We start from the raw sequence: 20,806 nt of genomic DNA, 5'->3' as shown, positions 1-20,806 counted from the left end.
ATCTATCTATCTATCTATCTATCTATCTATCTATCTATCTATCTATCTATCTATCTATCTATCTATCTATCTATCTATCTATCTATCTATCTATCTATCTATCTATCTATCTATCTATCTATCTATCTATCTATCTATCTATCTATCTATCTAGCAATGAATGAAACGGGGCAGAAAGAAGAATATGTCTCCTTTTAACATCTATGCTTCACAGATTTAATTTCACTCATGCTTAGCCTTGTTTATTTTATTGTTTTTTCCCATTTTGATATTGTTTGTTTTCACTGTATTTTGGGAACGTCGGATAAAACTCAATCTCACAAAGGTCAAAAAGGAGAACAAGACCAGCCTGAAGACAAATTCACACCTCACTACCATTTAATTAACACAGTCCAGTCTTAATGGTTGCGTTTCATCAGACGCATGCCACAAAAATTAGAAATGACAGGATAAGGACAGCAGGAAGTCAGGAAGAGCAAGAAAGAAAAACAGAAGAGAAAAAAAAGAGAGTAACAGGAGCAGTAACATGAGGCAAGTTGACTGTGTTAACCTAAAGCCAGCAGATGCCTGCTAGGCTGGCTGCTCTTTTGCATAACATCTTATGTAACCACTTCTGTTCACCAAAGTAGTAAGTAGAGCTGTGAATCTGTTTCTTTATGAAATGTGACAGCATCTCCCCACCCTCCATGTGTCAAAACACATTTTATAGCAGCTATGATAAAAAATGAAATGAAGCCCTAGCGCTTTTTCAATGACTTATAGCCTAAATTATGACTTTATTTTATACTTCCAACAACTATCTGTGTTGTGTTTCAAATTCCATCACACCATTTCCTCAAGTTCTCTCTGTCTGTAGTTTGGACATGTAGACCCCTCTTTTGTACATGGCCCCCTCTCCAGATGAGGATAAGGGTCGTTGGGGACAGGGGGTCAGGGTCTGGGCCGGGGTTGCTCAGGTTCAGGCACCAACCCAGGCTAGCCCAGGTTCAGGTGCTGGGGCGATCTGCCGGTCTCCACCCCCGGAGGGAAGAGGACCACCTTCTGGGTCCGAGGGCTGGTTGCCCCAATGGGGTATCGGCACCTGGACTTGGGAGTATAGAGTATGTATGGGGGGTGTGAGTGAGTGTACGACGTTCATTGTTATTTGTCTTTACGTTGGGTGCGTGGATGTGAGTGTTTTTATGTGTATGCATGAGGGTTGGAATGTGTGATTGTGACTGTGTGTGCCCGTTTTTTTGTGTCAGGTTAGGTCTTGGACTGCTCCATCTCCTGGATCAGTTTAGGCCCCCCATCAAATGAGGGGCCTATTTCCTCCCCACCACAGTACTTGCCGGTAGTTGGTGTCTCTGCCCGCTGGTATATTTGTGGTTCTCTGTGTCTGGAGCGGCTGCACGGTGGCGCAGTTGGTAGCACTGTTGCCTTGCAGCAAGAAGGTCCTGGGTTCGATTCCCAGCCAGGGGTCTTTCTGCATGGAGTTTGCATGTTCTCCCTGTGCATGTGTGGGTTCTCACCAGGTACTCTGACTTCCTCCCACAGTCCAAAGACATGCCTGTTAGGTTAATTGGTCACTCTAAATTGCCCTTAGGTGTATGAATGAGAGTGTGCATGGTTGTTTGTGTATTGCCCTGCGACAGACTGGTGACCTGTCCAGGGTGTACCCTGCCTCTCGCCCATAGACTGCTGGAGATAGGCACCAGCTTCCCCGCGACCCACTATGGAATAAGCGGTAGAAAATGACTGACTGACTGTGTCCGGAGCTGGCTGCTTTGGTGTGTGCCGGCTCACTCCTGGTGGCTGGTTGCCAGGGCCTGGACCCCTGGGGTTTGTCGGGCCTCTGCTTGGGGAGTGATATGTCCCGGGGTCTCAGGTCTCTGGGTCCATGGCTGGATCTGCTTGGGGGTAGATGGCTGCTGGCGGGGCCTGTGGACTCGTCGCTGCAGCTCCCTAGGTTTTCTGCACTGTGGCTGCTGGGTGGTTCCCCTTGGACTCTCCCTTGCTATTCTCTGGGGGGGTTGCAGTCGTCCCGGCGATGGTTCTCCTTGGGTTCCTGTGCTCTGGGGGGCCTTTGGATGTCTATGGCTCGGATCTCCTCCGTATCTGGCTCCGGTCCAGGGGGGCTTTTCTGTGGCTCCTCACACTTGCTTTTGCATATTTTTATGGAGAAACCTTGAATACACAAGCGCACTAACACTCAGACCCACAGGTGTTTAGATTCAGGTGTTAACAGATACACAAATGCTATATTGAGCCGCATTTACCACTAAATACATCTTGCATTCATATGTACCGTTCACTATTTTGGTAGAAAAGATATTAATATGAATGTTTCTGCAGGTGTAGACGCAAGCAGGGAATGCCCCATCATTGTTTCTCTCATCCATTCTTTTCTCCTTCTCTTCCTTTTTGCCCCACCGATCTCTCTCGTACTTCTTATTTTTTTCCTTTTCGTTTCTGTCTCCGTGTCCATAACAATTGAAATATTATATATTATACTCCAAGATATTAGAAAGTCATGCCATGGGGATATTATTGTTAATATTGTGATGACGGCATCATGTGCGATAAACCCACTTTTTACCCACTCCTGTTTCAGCTTTCATTACAATGCTCTGTGTGATCTTCACCATCTTAGGCACAATCATCTGGGTCAGGCGTGGGCATCTGCTACAGTGAGACTCCATCCAACAGGTTGAATATGTTAGCACTAACAGTTGACTGTAAAATGTTTTAGTATCAATGACATTTCCTGACTGTACTTATTGAACAGGTGGCTTCCTATGATGGTACCAAGCTGGAATTCACTGAGCTCCAGAGAGTTAACTATTCTTTGGCACTAAAATCAAATTTACAATTAAATCTATATTTATTCAACATAAAAAATCTGAGTTATTTATGGTCCTTGGAACACATTGTCTCATAAGGGTTGCAACAGGCATAAGTGGAGGGCAGTGAAAGTAAGACAGGGATATTTAAACCACCCAAGCACCAAGTGGCTAAACTTTTTAACTTTACAGGCAGGCTTTTGAAGGTCCTTACTTCAAAAGAGGGAAACTTCAAGAGCAACCCTCCTTCTCAGCTGTTACTAGCTGCTAATGCTAAACAGATAAACATTTAGCTGGATGGTTACACTCTGCAGAATTGTCAAATTTGTTTAACTGGTTTCCAGCTCGTCACATTTGTTGAACTACCAGCATTGCATTGCCTCTGTGGGTCTGATTATGCCTGAATTTATAAGGTCAAAACAGCAAACCTTTAAAATAAGAGCTTAATTTCTGTATTAAGCACTGAACTGCAATATCATAAGGCTAATTAAAAAGGCTTACAGTATTCCCTCTGCTCATAAAAACAATGAATGATGGGTGCATTGTGTGTTCAGGCTGCAGACTAATTTATAACTGATAGAAATCATTTGACATTCTCAGTGTCTTGTTAAGCATGTGATGAAATAATGAAAAAGAACCATTACTGCTACTAATAATGGTAGGACTGATGCTGAAGCTTATTAGGTTGAAAAAGTGCCTTTATAAAAATAAAAATGTATATGAGTTAAACAGTTTGAGACAGTGCTCTTCCAAACCTGAAATGTCAAGTGTCCTCAACACAAGCTGGCATTGTTGTACAAACTGATTAAAGCATAGGTAGAAAATGGTGAATTATGGGAGTTTTTTTTCCCCCTTGAAGAGCTATGCTTTTGTTGGGAAATTGTGCTAAAAATGCAGCTGTGATATTTTTGTAAAAATAATTGCGATTTAATGTTTTTTGAATCCATCCCCAACACCTAGTTAAAAGATTTTTTATCTATAACTGTCATTTTTGATATAGATTAGACCCACATTCAGAGAACACTCAGAAGGAAAAGTTTTACGGTTTTTATTGTCAACAAAGTAGTCTGGGACGGGAACTGGGAACACCAACTGTAAGGGAAGGAAGCAAAATGGATTGGTGAACAAACGAATGATATGAAGCAACTAATTACCAAGATCTGAGAAATGGCTTACTAAATTGTTGAAGCAAGAACCACCAGGGGTAGAGAGATTCAGAGTCTTAACTTGCAATGGAGGATTGTTCAGTTGTCTTCTCTGTGGTGAGCTTGGTGCCAGCCAAAAGGAGCTCAGGTGCCAATGTTAAAGATGGAGGAAGAAGCAGGGTGCGCTGATGCCTGGGTCCTGGAGTCGAGGGAAACGGGAAGCCGCCAGCTTGGTCCATGTCCGAAAGGTACAGACAGAAGTGAGAGAAATCCACAAGAAGGTAGTTCCTTAACTCAGTAGCTGATAATCCAGATGCTCAGAGAAACTCTGGAACGAAGTCAGAACTCAGCAACATAAACAAAGCCTCAGGTAGAAACCTGGGTGGGAACAAAATGCAAGATTACTTGAGTTCAAAAACAAAGCACAAAAATCAGTAGTGGCTGAGCTTGTTACCACTTAAGGCAAACACTCTGGCATCGAAGTGCTGGCAGCCTCCCTCTCAAGTACTCCTCCAAGCAATCAGCAGATGGAAAACACCTGTCATCCAGCGCACCTGAGAACTCCAGCACCAACTAGAAACTGAATGGTTAGAAAAACAAGTACACAATACACACATAACACACACACACACAAACAAACACACACAGACTCAGACTCTGACAATAACATTTATTTATAACCATTTTTTATACACAGACTAAAGCAGAAATAAAGAATAAACACTCAATAGTAGTAGTTTTAAGTGCTCACTGCACAGGTAATAATAAGGTTTTTGTCGTTCTCTTTGTTATAGAGTAAAACTCATAAGCTAATGTTAGCTGGTTAGACAGGCTAGCATCTAACTATAGGCTATCTGCCAGAGCAGATAGCCTATAGTTAGATGCTTAGCAGAGAAGCAGCTTGTAGCTTGCCAGCTGTACTTAGAAAACGTTACTCTTGATTTTCTACCTCATGGTTATGCTTGTTATGTTCATTTTTATTTTTAAGAGGGAGAGACAGCATTTTTCAGCTCAATCTGACAGCTCAGAGATGACAGACTTGTTCTGTATGCGACTAAGAGCACGAAGCAGGAGCACAATGTTTTCTGGCCCTACAAATACAACACCGAGACAGTGCGTGTATGTGTGTGTGTTTGAACTTGTGATGTGAGTGAGCTCTCTACAGTCTGCCGGTGCTACATATGTCTGCCATCGATCCTTACTTGGCAAAAGATCCTCTGACTGTACAGCCAGAGTGCCACTCTGCTACAGTGACTCTTCATAGGCAGACAGACAGATACACACAAGCTCAGTTGCTGAATCAGAAAGAAAGGCAGACATACATAAAGAAATACCTACACACCCCCTCATACACACACACTACGGTAAGTGGCTGTGACTCAGCAGATCTGAAGGAGCAGATGGACGTTTCCCACTCAAACAAAGCAGAACAGTGACACCATCAACATGCATCAAATAGGGAGGATTAAAAGTGGATAAATGTTTGGACACGAGAGTGAGATAATCCTTAGATAATATGCAGCATTTCTGTATAACAATGCTGCAGTCCTCTATAGTCCCTGCAGAGCTGAAAGAAGAGACAAACTAAAAAATATATAAATATAAAAGGAAGTCAACAAGACTTGATTTTACAAATTCATCTTCACAGTGAAATATAGAGCAATGAGGAGGAAAGTGAGTGACTGAAGGAGTAAATACAAATGTTTAGCCCTTGAATTTCTGATTAATGCACAGTGTATTAATTAAATGAACAAAACAGACAAAAAATAATGACAACTGAACATTAATAGTCTGGGAAAAATAAAAATGATGAACGGACAGCTGATGGACATGTTAAAATAAAACTCTTTCGGTAAAGAAAAATCATAACATTTTATTATAAAGAGGCAGGATGCAAAAAAAGCAGAAGCAGAAAATAAAAGCTGCATGGCCTTGCCAGCAAGGAGAGAACGATGCCAGCAATGCAGTTTAAGAAGTGAGAGCTGCACTGCAGACTGTGAAAAAGTGGCTCCTCCTCATTTCTCTCCCACATATTACATGCATTAAAACTGTGTCATTTAATGTGTGGGGGGGAAAAAAACATAGCAGAGTTGTATACTTGTTAATAGGAGTTGATGGTTTAAATTACATAAATAACTAATACGTATGTTCACCATAATCAGTGGATTACTGTTAGCAATTAGCATTGGCAAATAACACGAGATGCAAACAAGAGCTTATGTTAAAAACATGTGTTTGAGGAATACCCAAGGAATGATCACCTTAATTTAAAGTTTCATGATTTTGTTTAATTTATTTCTGTGGTATACAAATTGGCAGATAAACAAACTTGAAAATGTGTGCTAAAGAAAGTGTTTATCCAGAAATACTGAAGAAAGATCCATCACACAAGAAAATAATACGGTTCCCTCCGTTGCTTCAAGATCACATATTTTAATTATCCCATTTCTTACTACCTAGACCATCTGGGCCAACCATTAGTCGAAATATCAAACAGGTATAAAAGCACAAATCTATTGTTGTGCGCAAGTTATTGACTGGTTTTCAGTTACAATAATTAGCAATGTCAGTCAATCAGTCATTTTCTACCGCTTCTTCCATAGTGGGTCATGGGGAAGCTGGTGCCTGTCTCCAGCAGTCTGTGGGCAAGAGGCGGGGTAGACCCTGGACAGGTCGCCAGTGATTAGCAAATGTTTATCATTATTTCCTTTAAATACCTGATTTTTAACCGTTTGGCAAATATGAATCGAGTATTTAAAAAAAAAAAAAAGATAAACATGCTCTTCAGATCACTTCATACTCTATAAAGTCATTTCTGCATCACTGTAGAACTGATGCTTCAAGTTGAGTGGCCTTACTAATCTCTGACAGAGTGTTTGTTGGCATTCAGAAAATATAACAATATAATCCCAGTGTGTGGACATAATTCATAATTATTTTCTAACATGTTACAATACAGTACAATGTCAGAAGATACATTGCTGGGCTGTGCGATGCATTATGATGCAATGTGATGCATGCGATTTAATGTAGTATGATAAATACAATTAGATGTCATTCGATGCAATACAATGCGACATAATTAGTGAAGATGTAAGGTAAGATAAGGTAAGTTTATTTATATAGCGCTTTTCAGCAACGAGACACTCAAAGCGCTGTACATGCAATTACAATACAGTCACAAAGAAAATAAACACAGACACAGAAAAACAAATCAAATGATAAAATCAAACAGAGGTAATTTAAAAAAATAAAATAAAATAAAGAGAATAGAATGATGGATAAGAAAATGAAAGGAAAATTGGACTGAAAACGTAACTAATTATGCTTAGATGGCACAGTCAAAGGCCACTCTAAACAAATAAGTTTTTAATCTTGATTTAAAGCAACTTAGGGTTTCGGCGCTTTTACAGTTTTCTGGCAGTTTATTCCAGATTAGTGGAGCATAAGAACTAAAAGCTGCTTCTCCATGTTTGGTTCTGGTTCTGGGTATGCAGAGTAGATTTGAGCCAGAAGACCTGAGAGGTCTGGGTGGTTGATACACTGACAACAAGTCTGTAATGTATTTTGGTGCTAAGCCATTCAGTGATTTATAGACTAACAGAAGTATTTTAAAGTCTATTCTCTGAGCTACAGGGAGCCAGTGTAGGGATTTAGAACCGGGGTGATGTGTTCCACTTTCTTAGTTCTAGTGAGGACGCGAGCAGCAGCATTCTGGATCAACTGCAGCTGTCTGATCGACTTTTTAGGCAGACCTGTGAAGACACCGTTGCAGTAATCAATTCTACTAAATATGAACGCATAAATTAGTTTTTCAAGGTCCTGCTGAGACATTAGTCCCTTAATCCTGAAGATGTTCTTTAGGTGATAGAAGGCCGACCTTGTTACTGTCTTTATGTGCCTCTCAAGGTTCAGGTCTGAGTCCATCACTACACCCAGGTTTCCAGCCTGACTGGTGGTTTCTAGCTGTATTAACTGAAGCTCTGTGCTAACTTTTAAACGTTCTTCCTTTGGTCCAAAGATTCTTACTTCAGTTTTGTTTTGATTCAGCTGAAGAAAATGTTGGCCCATCCATGTATTGATTTCTTCTAAGCATTTACCAAGCGCTTGAATGGATTCATTGTCACCTGGTGATATCGTAACGTATAGCTGTGTGTTGTCTGCATAGTTATGATAACTTACGTTGTTTATTAAAATCTGAGTTAGGGGGAGCATGTAGATATTGAATTGGAGGGGCCCTAAGATGATTTAAACCAATTGAGTGCTGTACCAGAAAGGCCGACCCAGTTTTCCAGGCGCTCTAATAAAATGGAGTGATCAACAGTGTCGAATGCTGCACTAAGGTCCAATAATACCAGCACTGTGGTTCTTCCACAGGCTGCATTTATACGGATGTCATTGAACACCTTGACAAGAGCAGTCTCTGTACTGTGGTGAGCAGGAAGCCTGACTGGAAGTCAGCGAAGCGGTTGGTTGTTGTTAGGAAGTTGTTTAACTGTTGAAACACAGCTTTTTCAATAATCTTACTGATGAAGGGGAGGTTTGATATAGGCCTGTAGTTCTGTAGTAGCAGCTTGTCCAAGTTGCTCTTTTTCAATAGAGGTTTGATAATTGCTGTTTTCAGGGCCTGGGGGAAAACACCTGACAAAAGGGACGTGTTTATTATTTGTGTTAAATCAGATGTTATTACGGGCAAAGCTTTCTTAAGGAAAGCTGTGGGTAAAACATTGAGACAGCAGGAAGAAGAGCTTAGTTGGTGTATGATTTCTTCTAAGATTTTGTAGTTTATTTGGTGAAATTGGGAAATTTAGTCAAAATCAGTTCAAGTTGGAGACAACATTGGTACTGGAGTTGATGTGGATGTGCTGACTGCCTCTCTGATCTTTTGGGTTTTTTCAGTAAAGGAGTTAGCAAATTCATTGCAGGCCCTGGTAGAGTGGAGTTCAGATGCTACAGTTACAGGAGGGTTTGTTAACCGGTCGACCGTGGCAAATAATGCACGAGCATTGTTAATGTTTTTGCTGATGATCTCAGAAAAGAAAGATTCCCTTGCATTTTTCAGTTGTAGGTTATATCTGTATAGTCTCTCTTTATAGATAATATAGTGAACCTAGAGTCCAGTCTTTTGCCACCTGCGTTCAGCTTTTCGACGCTCCTTTTTTTCACTTCTGACTGGTGGAGCACTTCTCCAAGGAGACATTTTCTTCCCAGAAACGACTTTCACTTTAATTGGAGCAATTGAATCAACGATGTCCGAGATTTTAGAATGAAAGTTGTCTACCAGCTCATCTACTGTGTTACAGGGCAAGCTGGAGGTAGAAGAGTAAATCTGGTAAAAGGTTTCAGCAGCACCGTCCTTAAAGATGCGTTTTCTTATCATGTCTCTTTGGCAAACTGAGTCATTGCAGATGATGCTTTCAAAAATAACAGAAAAGTGGTCAGATAGGGCAACATCAGTTATAGACACCTCGGAAATGTTTACACCCTTAGTGATGATCAAGTCCAAATTATGTCCCTGTTTGTGTGTTTGCTGTTTAACATGTTGAGTCAAACCAAAATTTCTAAGAGTGTCACATACAGGTCCTTCTCAAAATATTAGCATATTGTGATAAAGCTCATTATTTTCCATAATGTAATGATGAAAATTTAACATCCATATATTTTAGATTCATTGCACACTAACTGAAATATTTCAGGTCTTTTATTGTCTTAATACGGATGATTTTGGCATACAGCTCATGAAAACCCAAAATTCCTATCTCACAAAATTAGCATATTTCATCCGACCAATAAAAGAAAAGTGTTTTTAATACAAAAAACGTCAACTTTCAAATAATCATGTACAGTTATGCACTCAATACTTGGTCAGGAATCCTTTTACAGAAATGACTGCTTCAATGCGGCGTGGCATAGAGGCAATCAGCCTGTGGCACTGCTGAGGTCTTATGGAGGCCCAGGATGCTTCGATAGCGGCCTTTAGCTCATCCAGAGTGTTGGGTCTTGAGTCTCTCAACGTTCTCTTCACAATATCCCACAGATTCTCTATGGGGTTTAGGTCAGGAGAGTTGGCAGGCCAATTGAGCTCAGTGATACCATGGTCAGTAAACCATTTACCAGTGGTTTTGGCACTGTGAGCAGGTGCCAGGTCGTGCTGAAAAATGAAATCTTCATCTTCTTAAAGCTTTTCAGCAGATGGAAGCATGAAGTGCTCCAAAATCTCCTGATAGCTAGCTGCATTGACCCTGCCCTTAATAAAACACAGTGGACCAACACCAGCAGCTGACACAGCACCCCAGACCATCACTGACTGTGGGTACTTGACACTGGACTTCTGGCATTTTGGCATTTCCTTCTCCCCAGTCTTCCTCCAGACTCTGGCACCTTGATTTCCGAATGACATGCAGAATTTGCTTTCATCCGAAAAAAGTACTTTGGACCACTGAGCAACAGTCCAGTACTGCTTCTCTGTAGCCCAGGTCAGGTGCTTCTGCCGCTGTTTCTGGTTCAAAAGTGGCTTGACCTGGGAAATGCGGCACCTGTAGCCCATTTCCTGCACACGCCTGTGCACGGTGGCTCTGGATGTTTCTACTCCAGACTCAGTCCACTGCTTCCGCAGGTCCCCCAAGGTCTGGAATCGGCCCTTCTCCACAATCTTCCTCAGGGTCCGGTCACCTCTTCTCGTTGTGCAGCGTTTTCTGCCACACTTTTTCCTTCCCACAGACTTCCCACTGAGGTGCCTTGATACAGCACTCTGGGAACAGCCTATTCGTTCAGAAATTTCTTTCTATGTCTTACCCTCTTGCTTGAGGGTGTCAATAGTGGCCTTCTGGACAGCAGTCAGGTCGGCAGTCTTACCCATGATTGGGGTTTTGAGTGATGAACCAGGCTGGGAGTTTTAAAGGCCTCAGGAATCTTTTGCAGGTGTTTAGAGTTAATTTGTTGATTCAGATGATTAGGTTCATAGCTCGTTTTGGAGGGGAATTCCATTATTTCCAGCTGTCTCACTCCTATCAGTTGTTGTGACAGCAGCTCACTGTCGAAGTCTCCTTTTCCCAGGGGAAACGGGGGCATTTCTCTGTAATTCTGGCCATTCTAATTTATTTAATTGCTGAGATCTTCCAGTGAGTTGTCCACCTTGATTTTTTGGGCATGCCCCTAAAACATGCCAGGGGGGTCTGCCGGTAGGTTTATTCTCAGTGTTCTGATTGCCGGCTGAGTTGTTGAGCTGGCTGTTACTGTTTGGGATCACAGGCAGAGTTGAATCATCGCTGTACCCCATATTCACTTCTAGTCGATGGATTTTCATCTCCAAAACAGCCAATTTCTGTAAAAGTTTGTCGAAGTCCTCTGTGGTGAAGGGAGGCATTTTGTGCTGATTAGCTGGCGTCAACTTGTCCTTCTTTTGAGTTTGATTATAAAAACATCAAAATCCTTTAAAAAAACAAAATAATAATAATAATAATAATAATAATCCTTGGGAGTCGCTGGTAAGAAGTTGTTTTAGTCCAATATTTCCGTAATTTTGGCTAAGAGATAAAAAGTTAGGTGTAAAAGAATGCAAGCAAGCAGGGAGCTTTGGAGAAAAGCGTCTGAGCAGACAGAGAGGCGGAAGTAAATGTGATAGAAGATCATATACAATGTAAGACAATGCAAAAGCTATGAGCTATGAGTTTGATGTAATGTGATATAACATAATAAAATACACAACGTTGTAATCTGTTAAGACATGATTCAATACAATATGGTGCAATACAATTACAATTAGAGAAAATTTGAGCTAATATGGTGTGATACCATACAACATGATACAGCATACTTTATTTAAGTATTATAGTCTTATTGAAGTAAGTGCCGTCTTAAGAGTTTACAATGAGCCAAACAATATGTTTAATTACAATCTACAAGTAATATGAAAACATGAAATGGCTGCTCATTGCTTAAAACAAGCTATTTAACATTCGGTTTTATTCAGAATATTATGCATTGCTGCTATTTGATGGAAAACAATACAAGAGTAGTAATGTAAGGAATACAACAAATAAGTTATCAACAATATGTATGCTGGACTGAAGACACAGAAGCAGCCTTGTATTTTTACTTATTTTAAATGATCTATTACAGTGTTTCAGTAAGATTTTGACATCTGAAACATTTGACAAACACCAGCTGTTTATGAGAATGTAGACAAAGTGAAATAATTTTTAAATTCACATACATTTACTATATAAAAAGATTAAATATTCAATCCCTTAAACTACACAGAATATATAAAATCAAAGTAATCCAGGAATATTTCTTTGCATTTGGAAAATCTTATTTGTTTTGTTTCTAACGTTTTTACTGTTTTCTTTATGGCCAAACTTGCTAAGATGCCAAATAAAGGCCCCCATTGACAAGAACAATTTAGTGCTGGAGATAAAAATTATGGTATCACTTCAAGCACCTATAGGCAAAAATCTAAATGAGTCCAGTGAAACGTGTGTGTCACACTTGGCATATGCACAAGCCACACAAAGGCTAAAGGTGGCAGCAGGTGGGGTCTGCCATGGCGCATGTGTGTGTAAACAGAGCTAAGAAGTATTAATATGCCGGCCACGTCCGTGTCTTAAGCCACTTACACAGTGGCTATTAGTCTATTGTCATGATCAGTCTGTGCAGGCTACACCACACCGGTGTGATATTGTATTAACTCAACAGCATGTAAACCAGTTCCTTAGCAACTAGATTAAATTCTGATAAAAACTAGCAAATAAAGGATGTGGCTGGGAAATACAAGGTTGTACTTACACAAACGGATGGAAAAAAATCTAAACATGATCGATATAGTATTGAGGGTGAAATCGGATCTAGGCTCCTGAACTAAGATTCTCGTATTACAGGTAGATATCCCAACGATCATAGATGGGCAAGAGCACAGGGGCGAGAGGAAATGACACAGAGTATCAGATACTCAAGACTTGCTCCTAATATGTGATACAGTGCCAAAATCATACCCCTTGAACTTGTTCATTTTGTTCGTATTACAGCCATACACCTCAATACATTTTTTGGATATGGCATGTAGTAAACAAACACAAAGTAGCACATATTCTGAAGTAGAAGAAAAATAATAGGTAACTAGAAAAGCACTCATGGAGTGCAGCCCTCCAGCAAGGCAATAGGGTCAGCTTTTTTCTATACTGATGAGTTATAATCTGGATGACCTCTGGCCACTGCATGTCACCTGCTGACAGGGTGAGGAACCATGTAGGAATTCCACGTTTTTGCACAATGGTTTAGCAATGATAAAGAATCCTTCAAAAAAAATCTTCTCTGTATCTGGTGCTCTGCATCACCACCAACATATAATAATTTTATCCATATCCGTTCATAACTTTTTGAGATATTTTGCAAGCAGACAGACAGATGGATGGATAGACATACACCGACAAAAACATAACCTTCTTGGCAGAGGTAATAACATAAAAAGTGTGATGTGCCTTTGTATTCAGCCCTTGCCAAGTCAATACGTTTTAGATCTACCTTTCTCAACAATTAGCCACAAGCTTTTTAGGGTACGTCTCCACTTACTTTATACATCTAGAAACTGACATTTTTGCCCTTTGTTTTTTGCAAAATAGCTCAATAGCTCTAGCTGTATGTTTGCCACAGCATGATGCTGCCAGCACCATGTTTCATGTGTAGAGGGTGTGTTAGGTGTGATATGCATAGCATTCTAGGCCAAAAAGTTCAGTTTTTGGCTCATCTGATCAGAGGACCCTCTTCCACATGTTTGTCGTGTTCCCTACTCGGCTTATGGCAAACTGCAAACAGGACTTTTAAAGGATTTCATTCAACAATGGGTTTTTCTTGCCACTTTTTCTTAAAGGCAATGTTTTTGTTGTGTAAGACTAATAGTTGTTCATTAAACGGGATCATTCACTTGAGCTGTGGATCTCTACCGCTCCTTCACAGTTACAGTGGGCCTCTTGATAATTAATGCTCTCCTTGTCTGGCATATCAGTCTTTGTGGATGTCAATATCTTGTTAGAGGTTGTTATACATTCTGATTAAGTCTCACTATTTTGGGTCAATGTCATTTATTGCTATGCCACTGACTCCGAACATGTTTATGGCATCCCCCTATGGGCATATTTAGGGGTCCCTAGTATTAAAACCTCTACATTTACTATAATGTTGTAAGATTCTGATGTTTTGCTATAAGGTATAACGATAACATTGAAGAACGTCAAGCACAACTTTAAATAAATATCAAGAAAGAATGGCTCACAGCTGAAAAGGTACATCTGACAATCCCTGTTAAAAAGAGTGCATGCAAACCTGACGCCCTCTGTTTCTGGCCTCATTACAGGGTTAATGAAAGTAAGAGGCTCAAGCTGCTGGGACTCAACGTTACTGGCAGCCGGGCCTAGAAACCTACTTTTGCTACAGGCTCACTGACTGACGTGGTTCAGCCCGTGGAAGAAGCAGACACATAGAGAAAAACATTCTCATATATACAGTATGCTTATAGTTGCACGAATGCAGACTCATATTTCGCTTAATTTTTAAAGCAACGTTATCCTGTCATATATATACTTGACTAATCTACCTTCTTGAGTTTGCTCTATAATGTTCGGATATTTTGCAAGAATTGTTTTTCATCAATTTATATTCTGTGCTTAATTTAATTAAATTTTGTCACCAACAGCCCATCTTTCCAGTTTTCTAAACTGCATCAAACATTAACCAAAAGCCAAACATAGAGTGATAGAAATGAGGAGCTGGTTCTGCATTCAGCACAGCCTTGCCAATTTAGTAGTGAGCTTGTTACCATGCCTACATGCCCAATCAATACCATGTCTAAAAATAGCATGCCACAACAGCCTCATTTCCAATCACACAGGGACGAACAGAGCAACAGCAGCATTTATTGTGTAATCTCCATGAAAACTCCTCGTTAGTGGGTATTACACAAATGTGGTGGGTTTAATCTCCAACAGAAGGTTTCTCTGGGAAAACCTGATCCTTGGATTTTATTGGCTGGTACTGGCATCTAATTGGAGTCAGGATTCTGCTGCGTTAACAGTGGAACATTAAATAGACAGAGATGATATGAGAGATAAAAATAAGAGGTTACACCGATGACTAAAATGGTCATTGAGCATAAAAAGACCCTAGAGCAAAGAGCATATTCATGAGCATGACTCACTAATTGGTCATTTAGAACATGATTACTTTCAAAACTAATAATGACGCTATCAGGGGAAGAGCCCAGCATCACTACATTCAATAACTTGGAGCTGCAGCACAGCCCAGACTGCTAGACAGAGAAAAGGGGAGCAGACAGAAATACAGAGAAAAAAACTGTGATACACGAGACAGGTGGCATGAATGCAAATAGGACAAAATATAGAAGTATAAGATGCCAACATGCTGGGGGAGACAATGTGTTCCTCCTTTGCTTGTGAATACAAACAAACATCAACATGTGCCTGAAAGAAGGCTTGTTTGACATGATTCAGCTTCAGTGCAGACCCAGTTCTCATTTTAGCAATGCAGTAAAGAAAACGTGAATTGCACTGAGAGTCGTAGCTGGATAGGTGGGTGGACTTTTTTTCTGTCGATTTATTTTTTGTGTTTGGAGACAATACTCAGCCACACAACGCTGCAGCATTGTGCAACTCCATTCATGGATTTCTTCCAATGTTACCTCCTCTTGACCTCTGCGTCACTCTTTCTCTTCACAGCTCTGACTGTCAACTGGGACACAAATGGGAGTGAAAAATGAAAGCGTACTCATTAAATATTTAGGTTTTCTGAACTCCTAATTTCCCTCTTTGAGCAAAAGACAAAATTAACACCATTGAAGAGTGAAACAGCAGTCTAAAAACTCTGCCTTATTTCAGTGTCGGCCCCATTGGCAGTTTAAGCAGCAAGCCAATGATGCCACCAAAATTTAATCAATACATCATAAAGGGGAATAATTCAAAAGAGAATTTTGCCTGAATATGTTTTGTGGACTTCAGCCTTGCTTTTACTTCCATTCAGTAGCATCTGATGATCCAGAACCTGTATCACTTTAACAATCCCCACCTGGCCGATTCATCTCTCACACAATTTCCTAAAAAACAGCCAGCAAGAAGTACGGATGTGGTTAGCAACATCCTCTCCCCTCACAATTGACACCGTATCACCACAGGGTATATTCCTTTTCACTCTACACAAACAACAGCATCAGCCGACCATCCAGACCAAATTATCTAAAAATATTCAGACAACACAGCATTCCTTGCCCTATTCAATGCAAGGCAAGTTTATTTACATATCACCATATATACACAAGGCAATCCAAAGTGATATCAAAGGAACAACAGAAAGAAAATGAAAGATAGGTATGAAGCCTCTCATAAAATACATTTTTAAAATACAAATATTAAAGTCTTAATAATACAAATGTTTCAATCTGTTCATTAGTCAAATTCTTTGACCAACAGCTGCTGTGAGCAAAAATGTTTTTAGTCCTGATAAAAGAACAATAATAATACAATATAATAGCTCTATCATGGACTACCATGCCACAGTTTCATACTTCACCTACGGGTGTGTGTGTGTGGAGGGGGGTGACTATAAGCAAAACAGCTGGGTTCATGCTCACACCATCGACATTAAAGCACCGGGCGCACAGGGCTGTGTATTTTGTCCATTCAAAAACACACTTTAAACACACGACGGCATCAGCCCATCAACCAGCACAAAATAAATTATCCAATGACACAGCCATCCACGCCCCACTGAAATGAAGTTACCCCATTTTAGACTACCCTACCACAGTCTCATGTTTCACCCAGCGGTTTGAGGAAAATGACTTAGACCTTAATGTCAACAAGAAAAAAACTGCTCGTTAACAGTCCCCACTGTTGATCAGCACTGTTAACTACCACTCTTATTCAATAACTTTATTTTGCTCATCTGATACTGTATCATTCATCCAGTTTTATTGTATTGTTCTACCTGTTTTGTCAACATGTTCTCTGTTATTAACCAGACCAAACTCACAAACACTGTTGGAAAAATAATAGGTCTACCCACACGACCCTCACTGAAATTAATAATGTTTTCACATGCATCACAATTTCAATAGAACAGGACTTTACACACCTGCTCAATGAACAACTAGTCTCACTGCCCCATCTATGTTAAACAAGTGTGGTGCTGTGAAAAACAAGTTCCCATAGGGACAATAAACTTAAAGTTCAATGCTATCTCTAGATGGCACATCTTACTAAGAGACATTTGTTGGTGAGAGATACTTTTGACAAAGGTCTACAGAGTGGAAAGCACAAGCAATATCAAGGCTAATGCAATCATCTTCTCTTAACCCTGCAAGGTTTCTCACCAGCTTGCCCTCCAATGTGTAGATCTTCTTCACCACCCCAGAGTCGAGCTTGATGGCATCAGTAATATCGGTTAGAACTTGCTCATAGGAGTGGGCTGTTTTCTTATTCAGCAAGATCCTCACAGCTTTGCGGGGCTTAACTCCGCTCCGAACCACCGTCACCAGCTTTGGACGGATGAAGTCCTTGCCTTCGCGGGCCTCCGGGGCACCAGCTTTGGCACAGCTCAGGGACGGAGGCCCACGTGATGAAGAGGAAGAGGCCTTAACATTCACTGACCAATTGGGGTTTACGTTCTTTGTGTAATCCAGCTTTTTGTAGGCCTCAATAGAGCTGCAGACATAGCTTTCACCTGTTAAAGAGATAAACATTTGGAAAAAGATGAAAGATGGAAAAGTGAGTTCAATTTTATCAATTTATAGCTCTTTTTATATCACTTCCCATGACATAGCAGCACTGACATGGTCATAACAGAGAAAAACTGATCCTGAGAGAACTAACCTAGCTTGAAACAAAAGGTACATTGGCTTGGTTATATGGGCATAAAATGCACAACATACTTTGGTTTTAACAGAATTTTTATGAAGCATAGCACACAAAAAAGCCAAATTTCAAACCATTAAAGAGCAGAATAGCAAAAGCGTTTAATATTCTATGCAACAGGCACTTTAAAATTGCCAATAAATTTAGCCACTGTCAGTATTGTAGTCTATGCATCAAAATAACAAGAAGTAGGCCTAATAAATAAACCTAGATTATATTGTATACTTATGTTTCATATTATTCAAGATTGTTATGCCATGAAAATATCAAAGCTAATGTTAATCCAAAGAAGGGATGTCTCAGTAAATTTCCCTGTTACTTTAGCCTCATCTAAAGTCCATCAAGGAAGGGAGCTAGGCAAGATCACCTAACATTGAGGCTCACAGGCCATGAAGAGCTTATTCCTTAAGAAATAGGATGAGAGATGTTTGAGATTATTTTGTGCAGCCTTTTTTAATAAAACTGACTTTGACATAGGTGCAGAGCTAACTTGATGCAGAAGCGAGCTCAGCCAATACTGGGCGTCCCCGAGCAAGCAGCAAAAGCTCTTACGTTTGTACACATTTTTGAGTTGTTTGTGTTGTTGTTTTGTAGTCAAGTTTATGAAGAATCAGGCAACTTTTAGGTTCTCTCCCTTGCTTTTGATATTGCAGATATATAGGAATTTTACCTTTTATGAATTTAAATTAATTAAAATTGTATTAAAGGCAAATAAGGATCTAAATGATTAACAAGTGAACTACGTCTAAAAATGTTTACAGTTTGATAGATGTTAATTAAGTGAATATTAATCTTAACTGTTAATTTATACTTGTTGATTTAGAGCTGGAGTCAGATTTAGTGCACTCCCTATGGGCTTATAGTTTCGATATTTATCTACAATGTTCTGTAGTGAATATAACCACAAGTAAATTAACTTGGTCTTTCCTGTTCAGTTCCACTGAATCATAATTGAAATGCTGTATATTGTTATTGGCATGCAAAATCCAATAAGTAAGAAAAAAAATCTCATTAAACTTTAAGATTCTAAAACACTTCATCCTGAATAATGCACACTGATTGGCCAAAAGGCTCACAATGCAATACTTTACGTAAATATTGATACATGCAAGGATAGTAATGCAACAATAGGCAACAATTAGGCATGGTGGTGCTGTAGTGGTGCTGTGGGGGCTTGTGGACTCTCAAATAAAATCCTGTAAAGGACGACTATCATACCTCACAAAGGTGCGATAAAACAAACTTACCTTCTACCAGCTGATCAATAGTAGAGATCCTTCTGCCATCCAGGGTGTAGATGGTCCGGACACCCTGGGGCAAGTTGACGTTGTCAGACAAAGAGCGTGTCAGGTCGGCCAACAGCCCGTCAAAGGTCCGGAACCTGTCCGAGGAGATGGCGTACACAATCCCGTTGAAGTAGCGGTCGCCGTTGCGGTAGAAGCGAACTTTCTTGGCCCTCTTCTCGGCGCTCAGAGTCTTCAGGGTCCGGGTTCGGTACAAGCTGCAGTGGGCGCTGTGCGTGGGGCTCGACACCCCGTTCATCTTTGCGCTGTACCGGCCGTGCCTCTGACCTTTGTCCCGGTCGTCGAAATGCTCCATCTCCATTTCGCGGCCAAGGCTGACGAGTACGGCTGTACTGTCTGGGGGAAACAAAAGAGGGGAGAGGGAAGAGGGCTGTGATTAAAACGTTTTACTGCAGAGGAAATAAAAACAACCAAAAAAGGCAGCGAAATAAAACCAGAAGAGGCTAAACAGGCAGCCAGCAGGTGTCTGCCGCCGGTGCGCTGCCTCAAAATAACCCCCTAATGACAGATTAAGTGCTGTTAAGCTGGGAGTGGACAAGGTGCTTCAGGACGTCCACACCTGTGGGTCTGAGAGTGTCTGAGTTGGATGAAGGGCGACAGTCACGAATCGACATAACTTATTAATATTAATAAATACTCAGAGGTTGGGTACTGGGCAGAACATCAGCCTTCATCCATTCATCTTGTATCACATTATCAACAACCCCATGCACTGAATAAAATTGGCACATGGCTTCATGTTTACATCACGATCATACGATCTATGATCAAAGCAATGCATAAAAAAGTTATTTCACATATAGAATAAATAATCACTTTTGCGCACGGACAAACTTACCCACACGAGCAATTAACGCTTCTGTCACGGTGACCTCCAGTGTAAACTGATGCACTACTTCACAGCAGATGCGAATGAAAACACTGGAGTTCAGTGGGCTTGTCGCAGTTTGGATGGTGGTAGTGTCCCTTTGTTGTCCGGCTGATATGCTCCGCCACCAAACACAAAAAACGTGTGTGTATAATCAAGAATCAGTGACTGGAAATTAAAAATTGACTGGGTAGCAGCTGCTTACCCTCCTATTCTTTCTTTGCAGCCACCCCCTCTCTCTTTCTCTTTCGTTCTCTCTCTCTCTCTTCCCCACTCCCACATCTCCGCGTCACTCAGTCGTGATTTCCATTCGACGCCCTCGCCCTCACATTGTGAAGCGAACCCACGCTTCACAATCGTGCAGGGGATAATGCTGGTTGTGCGCCCTCGCCAACCCCGAGGACACGTCAGCTGGGCGAAGTCACATAAATTCACTTCATAGTCCAGAACTTGCATTGATTTTGATGCAATTAACCCCCCCCCCCCCCCCCCCCCCCCCATTTCAGATATTAGGTAAAAATTATGTTACCTAACCCTATGTGGAAGAAAATATTATCCCCTCAACTAAATGCCGTCCTTGGTAGCAACAACTGCCATCAAGGATTTAGGATAACTGGCAGAGTTTTTTTTTTATGTTGCTGTGGACAAATCTTTCTCTTTTTGCAGAATTGTTTTATTTTATCTCACTGGAGGATTTTTAACCATGGTTGCCTTGTTTAACTCCATCTCGACCAGAGATGAGTCTAGG

General features: G+C 40.7%; 1 protein-coding gene and 1 long non-coding RNA gene across 4 annotated transcripts in view; both read right to left on the bottom strand.

Annotated features, from left to right (window-relative positions):
• Nucleotides 1-20,333, bottom strand: part of LOC124876004 (serine/threonine-protein kinase DCLK1-like) — an 89,882-nt gene extending 69,549 nt beyond the window's left edge. For 2 of the 3 annotated variants that reach the window (XM_047378465.1, XM_047378466.1), the window contains exons 1-3: nucleotides 20,029-20,319; nucleotides 19,134-19,526; nucleotides 17,346-17,695 (exon numbers count right to left, since the gene is read on the bottom strand). In XM_047378465.1, coding sequence (XP_047234421.1) covers nucleotides 17,346-17,695; nucleotides 19,134-19,491 — 708 coding nt within the window. In that variant the 5' untranslated portion in view covers nucleotides 19,492-19,526; nucleotides 20,029-20,319. Of the gene's footprint in view, nucleotides 1-17,345; nucleotides 17,696-19,133; nucleotides 19,527-20,028 lie in introns of all 3 variants that reach the window. The other variant, XM_047378467.1, reaches the window with a different exon arrangement.
• Nucleotides 3,856-4,771, bottom strand: LOC124876005. Its single transcript, XR_007040190.1, has 2 exons — nucleotides 3,999-4,771; nucleotides 3,856-3,914 (listed from the first exon to the last, which is right to left on the bottom strand). It is a non-coding gene; the product is annotated as an uncharacterized LOC124876005 (long non-coding RNA).
• Nucleotides 20,334-20,806: the final 473 nt, after the last annotated feature.

This window comes from Girardinichthys multiradiatus, chromosome 11, assembly GCF_021462225.1.
Source record: "Girardinichthys multiradiatus isolate DD_20200921_A chromosome 11, DD_fGirMul_XY1, whole genome shotgun sequence".
Taxonomy (NCBI): domain Eukaryota; kingdom Metazoa; phylum Chordata; class Actinopteri; order Cyprinodontiformes; family Goodeidae; genus Girardinichthys; species Girardinichthys multiradiatus.
This window is presented reverse-complemented; position numbering and strand designations above follow the sequence as displayed.